The sequence below is a fragment of the Myotis brandtii genome, unplaced genomic scaffold, assembly GCF_000412655.1.
Source record: "Myotis brandtii unplaced genomic scaffold, ASM41265v1 scaffold8, whole genome shotgun sequence".
Taxonomy (NCBI): Eukaryota; Metazoa; Chordata; class Mammalia; order Chiroptera; family Vespertilionidae; genus Myotis; species Myotis brandtii.
Window position 1 is genome coordinate 7,346,744 of NW_005371219.1, and position 12,541 is coordinate 7,359,284.

General features: G+C 38.7%; 1 protein-coding gene across 1 annotated transcript in view; it reads left to right on the top strand.

Annotated features, from left to right (window-relative positions):
* AK9 (adenylate kinase 9) overlaps positions 1-12,541 on the top strand; it is a 119,359-nt gene that overhangs the window by 92,393 nt on the left and 14,425 nt on the right. Inside the window, exons 29-31 of the mRNA XM_014531391.1 lie at positions 5,807-6,010; positions 6,375-6,593; positions 10,817-11,030. Coding sequence (XP_014386877.1) covers positions 5,807-6,010; positions 6,375-6,593; positions 10,817-11,030 — 637 coding nt within the window. The remainder of the gene's footprint in view (positions 1-5,806; positions 6,011-6,374; positions 6,594-10,816; positions 11,031-12,541) is intronic.

Sequence of the window (12,541 nt, forward strand, 5' to 3'; positions counted from 1 at the left end):
GCCAGCTCTCATTTTAATTTTTTAGAGAAAGAGGGAGAGGGAGAGAGAGAGAAACATCAATGATGAGAGAATCATTGATCGGCTGCCTCCTGCACACCCCACATGGGGGATCGAGTTTGCAACCGGGCATGTTCCCTGACCAGGAATCAAACAGTAACCTCCTGGTACATAGGTGGATGCTCAACCACTGAGCCACTCCAGCCAGCCTCATTTTTATTTTTTTATACCTTTTGTTATTCCATGACTGTTTACAATGACCTCTTATTATTTTTGAAATCAGAAAAAAAATGAAAGAAAACCACTAGAGATGGTTGAGTAATCTAATGTAAAATATAACACTGCATTAAACTATGCTTCTTTTGGAGTTTTAGTTTTGCTTTCACACTTCCAGCCATGCCATAGGAGATGGGCTGGAGCTTGGGATTGAGGTCCAGACAGGGAGCCTGGGAAACTGCTGCAACTAAAGTATAGATTATCTTTCGATAAAGGATGCAACAGGGCAGAGCCAAGTGAACTCTGGGTCATGTTCTGTGCAGCATGCTCAGTACAGCTCCTCTCCATCTGCTGATTTTTTTAAAAAACATAAACCTTGAAGACTATGGATTTTTTTGTTTAGAGAGGAGCTATTCCCAAATTGACCTTGCTGACCCAAATGCTACAGCCAAACTAGTTCAGAGGAGGTGTAACTAGACCAGCTAGTTCTGTAAAGGACCCGAAGGTCATTATACAATCAACTTGCAAGTAAACCTGTTAACCAAGGCAAACAATAAGATAGTCTCTGCCTCCTTCCAATTTTTTCTTGTTTAAGACACTCTTGTATCATCTTTTTAAGGGTGACTCTTCTGTAATCTGATTTCCATCTACATAAAAATTTAACTCAACAAAAGAGGAAAGACAGAAAATAGGGCTGGCTACACATGCCACCATATGTCACCCTGGTGTGGATATGCTCAAAGACTCCTGATACAATCCAACTGTAACTGTGTGTCAAAACATTGCAGAAGAGGGGCCGGAAGAATTATTTCTTTGTCCAAAGTATTTACAACCAAAAGTTGAACTTAAACTATTAGACAGAGAAAGTTATGGCACCATCTAAGGAACAAGAGCACTCTTCTTTTTTTATCTTCATTCATGCAGTCAGTTCATCAGTAACCTTAATGGAGCACTTACTACCTGCCTGATGCTATTTTAGCACTGGACAATCAACCCTGAACAGAATTTACAAAGTCTCTGGCCTAATGTCCATTCCCTGAACAAACATGTTCTGAAATTCTACTCTGTCAAATGAGTCATGCTAATGTTTAGGATAAAAAAGACAGACACCCTGCCCAGCTGGTGTGGCTCAGTGGTTGAGCATCCACCCATGAACCAGGAGGTCAGGGCACATGTCCAGGTTGTAGGCTCTATCCGCACTGGGGGACATATAGGAAAGAGGCAGCTGATCAATGCATCATTAATGTTTCTATCTCACTCTTCCTCTCCCTTCCTCTCTGAAATAAATAAAAAAACATATGTAAGCCCTAGCTGGTTTGGCTCAGTGGATAGAGCGTCAGCCTGCAGACTGAAGGGTCCCAGGTTCGATTCTGGTAAAGGGCACATGCCTGGGTTGTGGGCTTGTTCCCTAATAGGGGGCATGCAAGAAGCAGCCAATCAATGATTCTTTCTTATCAATGATGTTTCTATCTCTCTCTCCCTTTCCCTTCCTCTCTGAAATCAATAAAAATATTTTTAAATATATATTTAAAACACACACACAGACATCCTAACCTGGGACCAACTACAGTTAACTACCTCTAGCCCTTGGGAGTCCTTAGTGGTCCCCTTAAGAATCATCTCAAATGTCTCAGGCATATTAATTACCAAAGGATTACAGACTTTGGGATGGAATTGATCTAAACTGGTATAATCTCTCCAGTTCTTTCTGAATTTGTTCATTGATGGCTACCCAGTGCCTAACATAGTGCTGACACATAGCAGGCACTAAACTTACAGTTGTTTTTGTTGCTATTGTATAACATTGAGCATTATTTAATCTCTCTGAGCCTAGGTTTTTTTCATTAGAAAATGGGAAAATTGCCCTACCAACATGGCTCAGTGGTTGAGTGTCAACCTATGAACCAGGAGGTCACAGTTCGATTCCTGGTCAGGGCACATGCCCAAGTTGTGGGCTTGATCCTCAGTGTGGGATGTGCAATGGGCAGCCAATCAATGATTTTCTCATCATTGATGTTTCTGTCTCTTTCTTCCTCTCCCTACCTCTCTGAAATCAATAAAAATTATTTTAAAAAAAGGAAATGGGAAAATTTAATAATACCTAGTTTCCCTAATTAATGGTACTTTAATTTCCCTTCTTTGCTAGTCTTCAGTTACATTTTCTTTTCCCTAAGAGAATTAGTTTCCAGGATACATTTTATAAATTCATAAATCTTATAAATTTTCTTAATTTATAACTTTCCCATTTGTTAATATTATAATGTGAAGTTTCTTAATATTTTCATTCTAAGATTCACTATTCCATCTTATAAATTAAATAGGTTTTTATAAGTTAACTCTCCTGAGACTTAATTGATATATTTTGCCTAAGTGACTGAAGGACAGGTCGCTATGACGCACACTGACCACCAGCACCAGCTCAATGCAGGAGCTGCCCCCTGGTGGTCAGATCTCGCTCCCACAGCCAACATCCCCCCCGGCAAGCCAACCTCCTGTGGTCCCTCCCGCCTCCTGCCCCCCCACCACTGGCCCTGATTGGCCCCATCGCTGGCCAGGCCAAGGAACCCCACCTGTGCATGAATTCGTGCACCAGGCCTCTAGTCTTTTATAAAATTGGCTATGTATCCCACATAATTAATTTATACAAACTGACTTTTGGAAGACAATTCCTGAGATTTTAAGTGATTCAAAGATCAAAACTGTGTGATTTTTTTCACTCCCTTTGTTAGAAATTTTATATGTCCTTCTACTGCCTCAGATAAAGAAAGACTAAACAAAATATAGCATCTAAAAGATCACTTAGTGTGATTGCTATAATCAGTTAACATGACACCCTGAGTCGAATCCATCCTGACTACATAGACCCTGGAGCTGGCTTTTATGGAGAGAAGCAGGAGCCTTTCATCATTTGCCTCTGTGAACAGAATATGCAGTTCCATGACTCACCTTTTTGCAACTAGTTAACCATATGCACCTAGTTAACCACATGAACCCCTACCCAGGGTTGTCCTCTCACCCTTAACAAAAGTCATTGCCTTTACTGCCTGGCTTTTTAGCAGCAAATAAAACATGTTAGCATTAGAAATCGCTTCAGTCTCAAGGTGACTGCAGGCATTAATTTTGTAGGAAAATGTTGCCTTCGTGTGGAACTTTAGTCTCCAAATGTGACTAAAGAATATTTTATAGGCCAACCCCCTTCATCTCGAGATTTACATTGCATATCTTCCACCTCCTCAGAGGCTTTCCCTCTGCTCTTACTCCTCGCTGCATAGTCTTGTCTCTCTTCCTGCCCACTGGCTCCTTCTCTGGTGCCTGTGTCCCTTCTAATTTATAAAATGTAGAGCATTCACAGGCAGAAGAAAGATAGGCAGAGCCAGGACAGGGAGCCGGGCAGCACATAAGCAGAACTATGCGGCACTGAGCACAGGTGAGTAGTTAATAGAGAGATACATACCCAAGTACTCAGGTGAGCACAAGTTCATCTGAAACTAAAATGTCCCCAGCTGGTAGTGTGGGCTCATCCCACCCCACTTCCAATGATCCGTAGAAAATCGAAGCTCAGGATTAAAAATTGTTGAAGTATAAGAAAAAGAGAAAAGTAGCAAGAGACCAAGTGGTTTCAAAGTTCTAATAAAAAAAAAAGAACCAGAACTGAGAAACACTATCCCATTGCCAAGCTCCTTTTGTAATGAGAGGAAGGAGTGTAGACAGAACAGGAATGGGCCCTTTTCCTCTCATCTTCCTCCCTGCACCTTACAGTTCAAACCCCACCTCCAGACACCTTTTAAAGGCACTAGGGTCTAACCCAGCATGTCAAACTCGCAGCTCCCCGGCCGCATGCAGCCCACAATGAATATTTTTGCAGCCCAGCCAACATAACCGTATGTTTTAATAAAAATTTAAAATTTAAAAAATTAAAAATTTTAATAAAAAATTTCGTAAATTGCCCTAGCCAGTTTGGCTCAGTGGATAGAGCGCCGGCTCCCCAGGTTCGATTCTGGTCAAGGGCACATGCCCAGGTTGTGGACTCGCTCTCCAGTGGGTAGCATGCAGGAGGCAGCTGATCAATGATTCTCTCTCATCATTGATGTTTCTATCTCTCTTTCCCTCGCCCTTCTTCTCTGAAATCAATAAAAATATATTTTTTTAAATTTCATAACTTAATTTTTACAACATCCTGTTATACATAATTATTAATAACGAACTACAACGTCCACTAATGACTGATTACTATAATCGTGTTGCATTCATTTCCCTTACGCACCTTACACACAGGTGCACCATTTCTCTCCCCTAATACTAGCAGCAAATATTTTAGCAGCCGACTGCCATGTCATTAGTCTTGGACTGACTTGTTTGGTGTGCACAACAGGAAATATTTCGCTTTCGGAGAACAAGAAAAACAGGTTTATTTGCATTATGCTTATTAATTTGTGCAGTTATTCAGTGTCTGGTAAGTTAATGTTTAAGAAAAATATTAATTTTTATTAAAATGTTCTATTATTTTATGTTAACAATTACTCATTTATTTCAGCTCTTTGTATTCAGCATGTCTCTATCGAAATAAACCTACGTTTCTATGAAAATTGAAGCTTTTGCTTTTTGTGGCCCACATGAACTTAAAACCTTGTTTATTTGGCCCGTGTGAGCCTTTGAGTTTGACATGCTTGGTCTAATCAGTTAGAAAGACTAGGAAATATCAAGCTACTCAGAAGACTGCAGGCAAGAGGTGAGAGAGCAAACAGTGGAGCAAGAGCAGAAAGGATGAGCATTATTTCAGATGACAGTCCTTGGAAACCGGGTGTGCAGAGATGGAGTGTAAGAAGTCAGAATAACTTTCAGGTTTCCAGCTGGGAGGCAGTGTTCTAATTGAGACAGGGAATACTTCTGGGAGAAGAGTTTGGAGGCAGTGCAAAAGGATCAATATTATGAGGCTCAATAGTATGCCAACTGAACTATAGCACTTAAAGCCTATACAACACCACCTCGTATCAATATTCTGTCACTCTTTAATAATCACTTATGTATTATCTTGTTTCCTCAGATAGGCCGTAATCTCCTAAAGGGCGTGTACTCTTCTATTAGTACAGTGCTTTATGCAAAGTAACAACCATAGCTACAACAGCAATAATAGCTATCATTTGCATGCCTACTATGTGCCAGACACTCTCCTAAGGGTTTTACATGTATTAACTTTAATGTCCACAACAGCCTCGTGAGGTGGGTCCTTTTATTATTCCTATCTTACAGTTGAGGAAACTGATCTTGTCCAAACTAACACAAATAGTGAGTGCTTTAGACTCTGGATCGCATTAAATATTTTTACTGAAGACCATCAAAAATATACCATTCTGACAACCATACACAAAAATAGCACTTAATATCTTGTCAAATGTATTTATTTATGGGATCACTATGGTGTCAGAGTCTTAAAGGTATTACATTTCTGGGTGCCAGACATTTAAAGTTTTACTATGTTATGAGATGAATGCTGCTATGCCACACCAGCTAAGATCCAGTTATTACAGAATATTCCAGTTAGCAGTGTCACTTCTCACACATGTTTAGTAAAAGTGACTATTTTCTCCCTTAGCTTGCTAGAGAAGATGAAGAAATGAGTGACGAAGACACAGAAGATGATGAGGATATTGACAATATCCTTGAAGAAGAATTTCCAAAAGAGGAGGAAGTGATGAGTGAGGAAGAAGAAGAACCGGAAGCTGATGCGATTGAACGCCTGAGAGGTGACCTGTTAGACAAATATGAAACAGATACACGTTATTTACAAGGAATACAGGTTATTAATTTTTCTTCATTTTTCATAATTCGTAAAGTGACATTTGAGCATGAAACAAAAGAAATTTGGTTTATGCCTTAGTTTCTTTTGAACATTTCTAAAGAAATGTCTATTTTAGGGCTATATTTCCTTTTGTCAGCACTACTTAGAATTATGAAAACAAGTTAATTTATTTTCTTAATAAGGGCAACATGGGAGCCACAAGGGTCAAAGGTTCTAGCTGCCAACATGCAGTCACACAGAAGCTGAAAAGTATTTGTGCTCTCAACTCGTGTAGACAGCCACCAGCAATGCCTGTCTGCCACTGAACACTATCAGCCTTCTTCCCACTAAAAATATTTGGCTTTATGCTTTTTCTCATCAGGATGAATTTGAAAAGTCTTTGATACCACTAATTGTCATTAATGGAGCTCGGAAAATCCACATTGTACAATATTTATTGAATAAAAAACTGAAACCACTGGTGGAAAATCGGGCAAGCATTTTTGAGAAGTGTTATCCAATATCATCACGCCTTGCCCAGAAACTGCTCAGCTTTACCTATAAATATATTAGCACATTCGGCTACTGGGACCCTGTAAAGGTAATGTCAGGAATGTGACGTCTGAAAGCCATGTTCTTTTATTTTATTTCTTAAAGTATTTCTCTAAGAAGACAGTGGATAATTTAAAGAATTGTAAGCATTGTACAGTATTCTTTTACTTTTTAATCCTCACCCAAGGATATATTTTTATTTATTTTAGAGGAAAATGAAGGGAGAGGGAGAGAGACAAACATTGATGTGAGAGAGAAACATTGATTGGTTGCCTCCTGCAGACACACCAACTGGGGATCGAACAGAAAATAGTGTGGTGAAGGCCTCGGAGGGGAGGATGCAGGGTAGAAGGGGTCAATGGGGGTGGGGGGGAAAGGACATCTGTAATAGTTTCAACAATAAAGATAAATTTTAAAAAATAAATAAAATAAAAGCTCAAGGACAACCAGAGATTCAACCCACAACCTGGGTGTGTGCCCTGACCGAGAATTGAACCAATGACCTTTCAGTGCATGGGAGGAACTACACTCCAACCAACTGAGCCACACCAGCCAGGGTCAGAATTCTTAAGTAGTAATAAATATATGTGGTTATTTTGCCTTTCTAAAGTGGGGGAAAATAGTTGAAAGGTTTAATTTCTTTTATTTCTGTAGAACTAACCCAATTCCACCTTGGTTTTAACTTTGCAGCAGAAGAAGATGGTAGTGGAAATATTTGCAAACTAAACATCTAGAGCTGAATTCTGATACTAATTTGCTATCTAATTTTAGACAAGTCATTTAACCTCTTTGATTCTGTTTCCTCGCCTGTAAGATAGAAGAATAATGTCACCAGACCACTGTGATCAACTGTAAGAGTATAAAGTCCTATGGAAAGTGTGAGACACAATACAAAATGAGCCATTGGTGTTCATAACAAAAGTATTTCCAAGTACTTTGTTTTTATGCAGTGTGTACAAATAGATTTAATCCAGTTGGAACTCAATAACTTCAATTGTGGCATTTTTTTATTTTAATTTTTTTTCAGTTACAGTTGACATTCAATATTATATTAGTGTCAGGTGTACAGCATAATGGTTAGACATTTGTGTAACTTATGAAGTGATTCCCCCAATAAGTCTGGTACCCACCTGACACCATACAGTTATTTCAGTATTACTGACTGTGTTCCCTGTGCTGTAATTTACATCCCTGTGATTACTTTGTAACTGCCAATTTGTATTTCTTAATCCCTTCATCTTTTTCACCCAGGTCCCCAACTACTCCCCTCCCATCTAGCAACTATCAGTTTGTTCTCTATGAGTTTGTTTCTGTTTTGTTTGTTCAATATTTTGTTTTTTAGATTCTATATATAAGTGTAATCATATGGTCTTTCTCTGTCTGACTTATTTCACTTAGCATAATACCCTCTAACTCACAAATGGTAAGTTTTCATTAATTTTAACGGCCACATAGTATTTCACTGTGTATATGTGCCACATCTTCTTTATCTAGTCATCTATTGACGGGCACTTTGATAAATGTTCGGAAGTGGAATTTCTGGGTCATAGGTAGTTCTATTTTTAATTTTTTGAGGAATCTCCATACTGTTTATCATAGTGGCTGCACCAATTTGCTATCCTACCGACAGTGCACAGAAGTTCCTTTTCTCCACATCCTTGCCAACATTTGTTATTTGATGACTTACTGATTATAGTCAGGATGGTTTTCAACATATATTAATCAAGAACATGCCAATTCTAGTTCCTGGGAATAAAATAGTGAACAAAAAAGACAGGGTTTCTGCTGTTGTAGAGCTTATATTCCAGTTAGGTTGGTGGGGAAGGATAGGCAATAAATAAGTCAACAAGCAGATTCTTACGGGATGGCATCAAGCATAAAGACAATAAAAGAATGTCATCTAGCAGCGATTTGCACACTCAACCAGATTACCTTCAAATTTCTATTAGTGATGTAGCACAGTGGAGAAGACATGGCCTGTGGAGCCAAACTGAGTTCAAAACCACTGCTTAATAGCTGAGTAAACTTGAACACATTGCTTAACCTCTCTGAGTATTTCATGTTAATACAATTGAATAAAAACAGTCCCTACCTTAAAATATTGTTACAGTGATGAAATGAGTTAATTACTGTAGAGTGATTGCAACAGTGCTTGGTTGTTTGTTTGTTTTTGTTTGTTTGTTTTGTTTTTAAATATATTTTATTGATTTTTTTTACAGAGAGGAAGGGAGAGGGATAGAGAGTTAGAAACATCAATGAGAGAGAAACATCGATAAGCTGCCTCCTGCACACTCCCTACTGGGGATGTGCCCGCAACCAAGGTACATGCCGTTGACCAGAATCGAACCTGGGACCCTTGAGTCCACAGGCTGATGCTCTATCCGCTGAGCCAAACCGGTTAGGGCAGTGCTTGGTTTTTTGTAAGTACTCAATTAGAATTAGTTATTGTTATTAATATATACTATTATTATTGGTTGCTGATAAAAAAAAGTATTTTGGAGGATAGGTCCAAATGAAAACCATATGCATGTTACTTGAAACCTCCTTCTTGATTGTTATTGACACAGTCAGTTTCAATTCTACTTAATTTTGCCATTTTCTTTATCTTAATCATAAGAGAAACCTTTTCAAATTTCATGCTAAAATGTAAAAATACTGTGACAGTTCCCTGCATAGAGAATTGGATAGAGTTAAGCAGGTACTAGAATCACCTGGAAAGCCTACGAAAAATCGACATGCCCTAATGTTCTCTGAGATAGGTAAGATAGGAAAAGAAGCAGGCAAAATTAGAAGCCTAATTAGGGAGAAAAAAAAGGGGCCCATGTCCAGACATAATTAAGATTGGATAAAAATGCCTTGTGGAGAAATGAGTGCATGGTCATAGGAAGGGTTCAAGCATATAAGGAATCATTTGTCAGGGCTGTTAGGAATCTTCCTTGGCACCTGACAATTTGATATTTCTGATTTGATGACACCGTGAGTATTAGTGTCATCTTACTGTAAGGATTGACACTTAATTTGGTAATTTGAAATGGAACCATTGAATGTTCAGCTTTTCTTTTATTACCAAATATAAAACATAGAACAGACATTTCCACCCCATTCTTGAGTTTCTCCTTATCCATAGCATTTACTCCCAGCCGTGAACTTCATTCCAGCCCAACAATGATAATGTTGACAATACCCTGGACTGCTGGCAACTGCCCTGGCGTAGCTCTGGGGGAGGAACAGCGTTACCATGCTGTTCCACATCTACCCTGTCAAGTCCAGGGATGGCTGATGCTTGGCCATCTGATGCTGTAAAAAAAAGACATATAAACCTAGCATCAGTTCATTACCCAGTTCTCATCAACAATGCAAAGATGTGGGATCCCTCCTCCTCCTCCATTCCTTCCCTACTCCTTAGGCTGCCTTTTACCTGGATATTTTTCCTTTTGTGGCTCCTGTTGATTATGTGAGTGGGAATTTGTCTGTATAAAAAATATGAAAGAGAAGCCTGCGGGATTTGTCCTACCAGTATATCCTAAAAGATAACTGAGCCCCCCACCCCCGACTTGTCTACTCAGGCTGACATAACAGAATACAACAGACTGGTGGCTTCAACAACAGAAATTAATTTTCTCACAGTTCTAGAGGCTGGAAGTCTAAGACCAAGGTGCCAGCAGGGATGGTTTTCTGGTGAGGCCTCTCTTCCTGGCTTGCAGGCGACCACTTGTTGCTATGTCCTCGCACAGCCTTTCCTCTGTGCTCATGCACTCCTGGTGTCTCTTCCTCTGCTTATAAGGACACCAGTCCCATTGGATTAAGGCCCCACTCTTAGGACTCATTTAACTTTAATTACTTCCTCAAAGGCCTATCTCCAAAGTCAGTAACTTTGGGTGTTGGGCTTTTGAACTTTGCATTTGGGGTAACACATTCCTATCCATCGCCTTACCTGAGCAATGGACCTGTTTGTCAAGATAAATGGGCCCATGAATATATCCCAACAACTTAATACTCCTTGGCAGAAACATTGAGTATACACACTAAAAACATTATAAAGGAAATCAAAGAACTCTAGTAGTCATAAACTGAAAGCCTCTTGAGAACGTTGACGTACGGGTATAAAATAATTTGTTCACAATTTTTAATATTAATATTTGACTACAATTAGTTTTCTTATTCTATAAGGAAGATTTTCTTAATCTACAAATTTTATTTTAAAATATATTTGGGGGGAAAAACTATGTAAATTAAAACTAACTTTCAAATTTAATTGTGTATCTCTTACAGCTAAGTGAAGGAGAGACACTCAAGTCAATTGAAAGTCCAGATAATCCATTTTATCCTGTAGTCCATCGTCAGTATATTTACTTTTTATCTAATAAGGAAACGAAAGAAAAATTTATGAAGAACCCAATCAAATATATTCGCCAACCCAAACCTAAGCCCAATATGCCCATTAAGATCGCAATTGTGGGGCCTCCAAAATCTGGGAAAACTACAGGTAAGGACGTGTTTGTCTTTGTTATCCGTAAGCACAAAAGAATGCACTGAAAAGTAATGCCACGTCACTGGAAACCAGCTATCCGAATTAACTCAAAAAGAGATAGAAAACCTACATAGACCAATAACCATTGGAGAGAAGGCTTTCAAAAATATATCCCTATTCCCAAACAGCCAGGAGCCAAATAGTTTTAGAGGGAAATTATAGCAAACTTTCAAAGGGCTAAAAACTCAAAAGATCTTTCCTGTGGCTTTGGGTGTTTTTTTCATCTTCACCCAAGAATGTACTTATTGATTTTAGATATAAGGGGAGGGAGAGAGGAGAGAATGAATGTGAGAGTGAAACATCAATCTGTTACCTCCCACACACACCCCTACTGGGGATCGAGCCACAACCTAGGCAAGTGCCCTGAACAGGAATCGAACTGGCAACCTTTCAGTGCACAGGATGACACTCAATCAATTGAGCCACACCGGCCAGGGCCTTCCTGTGTTTTTATAAGCTTTTCCAGGTCAAGGAAAAAGACAGTTAGCTTCCTGATTTATTTTCAATTTCTTTTTATTAAGGAATATGGTCCATATAATCTAAAAGGTATAAAGAATACAAATTACTTTTTACATTAGCATAATCCTGATATCAAAACCTGACAAAGATAATATAAGAAAAGAAATTACAGCCCTGATCAGTTTTTCTCAGCGGTTAGAACGTCGGGTCTCAGGTTTGACTCTGAGTCAAGGGCATGTATTTCGGTTGCAGGTTCTAGCCCGGGCTCTGGTTGGTGTGCGAGTGGGAGGCAATTAATCGATGTGTTTCTCTCACATTGATGTTTCTTTCTCTATCTCCCTCTCCTCCCTCCCTTCCACTCTTTCTTAAAAAATCAATGGAAAAAAATATCCTTGGTGAGGATTAAATAAAACAAAAGAAAAGAAATGAAACATAATCAAATAACAGTATATTAAGATTATATTAGCATAACAAGTATATTAAAATATTTTATAAGTATAATCTACTGTATTAATAGTTTAAAGAGTAAAAATCCATTATATTAATTATTGTTGAATTGAATAAGGCACTTTGTAAACTATATTCCTATAATGTTTGAATTTTTTATACCTTTGGACTCTGTGTGTGTGTGTGTGTGTTTGTGTTTAAAGGCAAATAGTTCAACAATAGGTTCCTGTAATATTTCAAAATGATATGGTAACAACACAAACAGTGGTTGTGGCAATAAGAATAGAATGGACAGACTGATGTAGCCATTGTGGAGAACAGTATGGCGTCTCCTCAAAAATTAAAAATGGAACTTCCATTTGACCCAGTGATCCCACAAACACCAATTAGAAAGGATATATGCACCCCTATGTTCATAGCGGCACAATGTACAATAGCTAAGATTTGGAAACAGCCTAAGTGCCCATCAGCAGACGAGTGAATTAGAAAACTGTGGTACATCTACACAATGGAATTCTATGCTGCTGTAAAAAAGAAAGAACTCTTACCATTTGCAACAG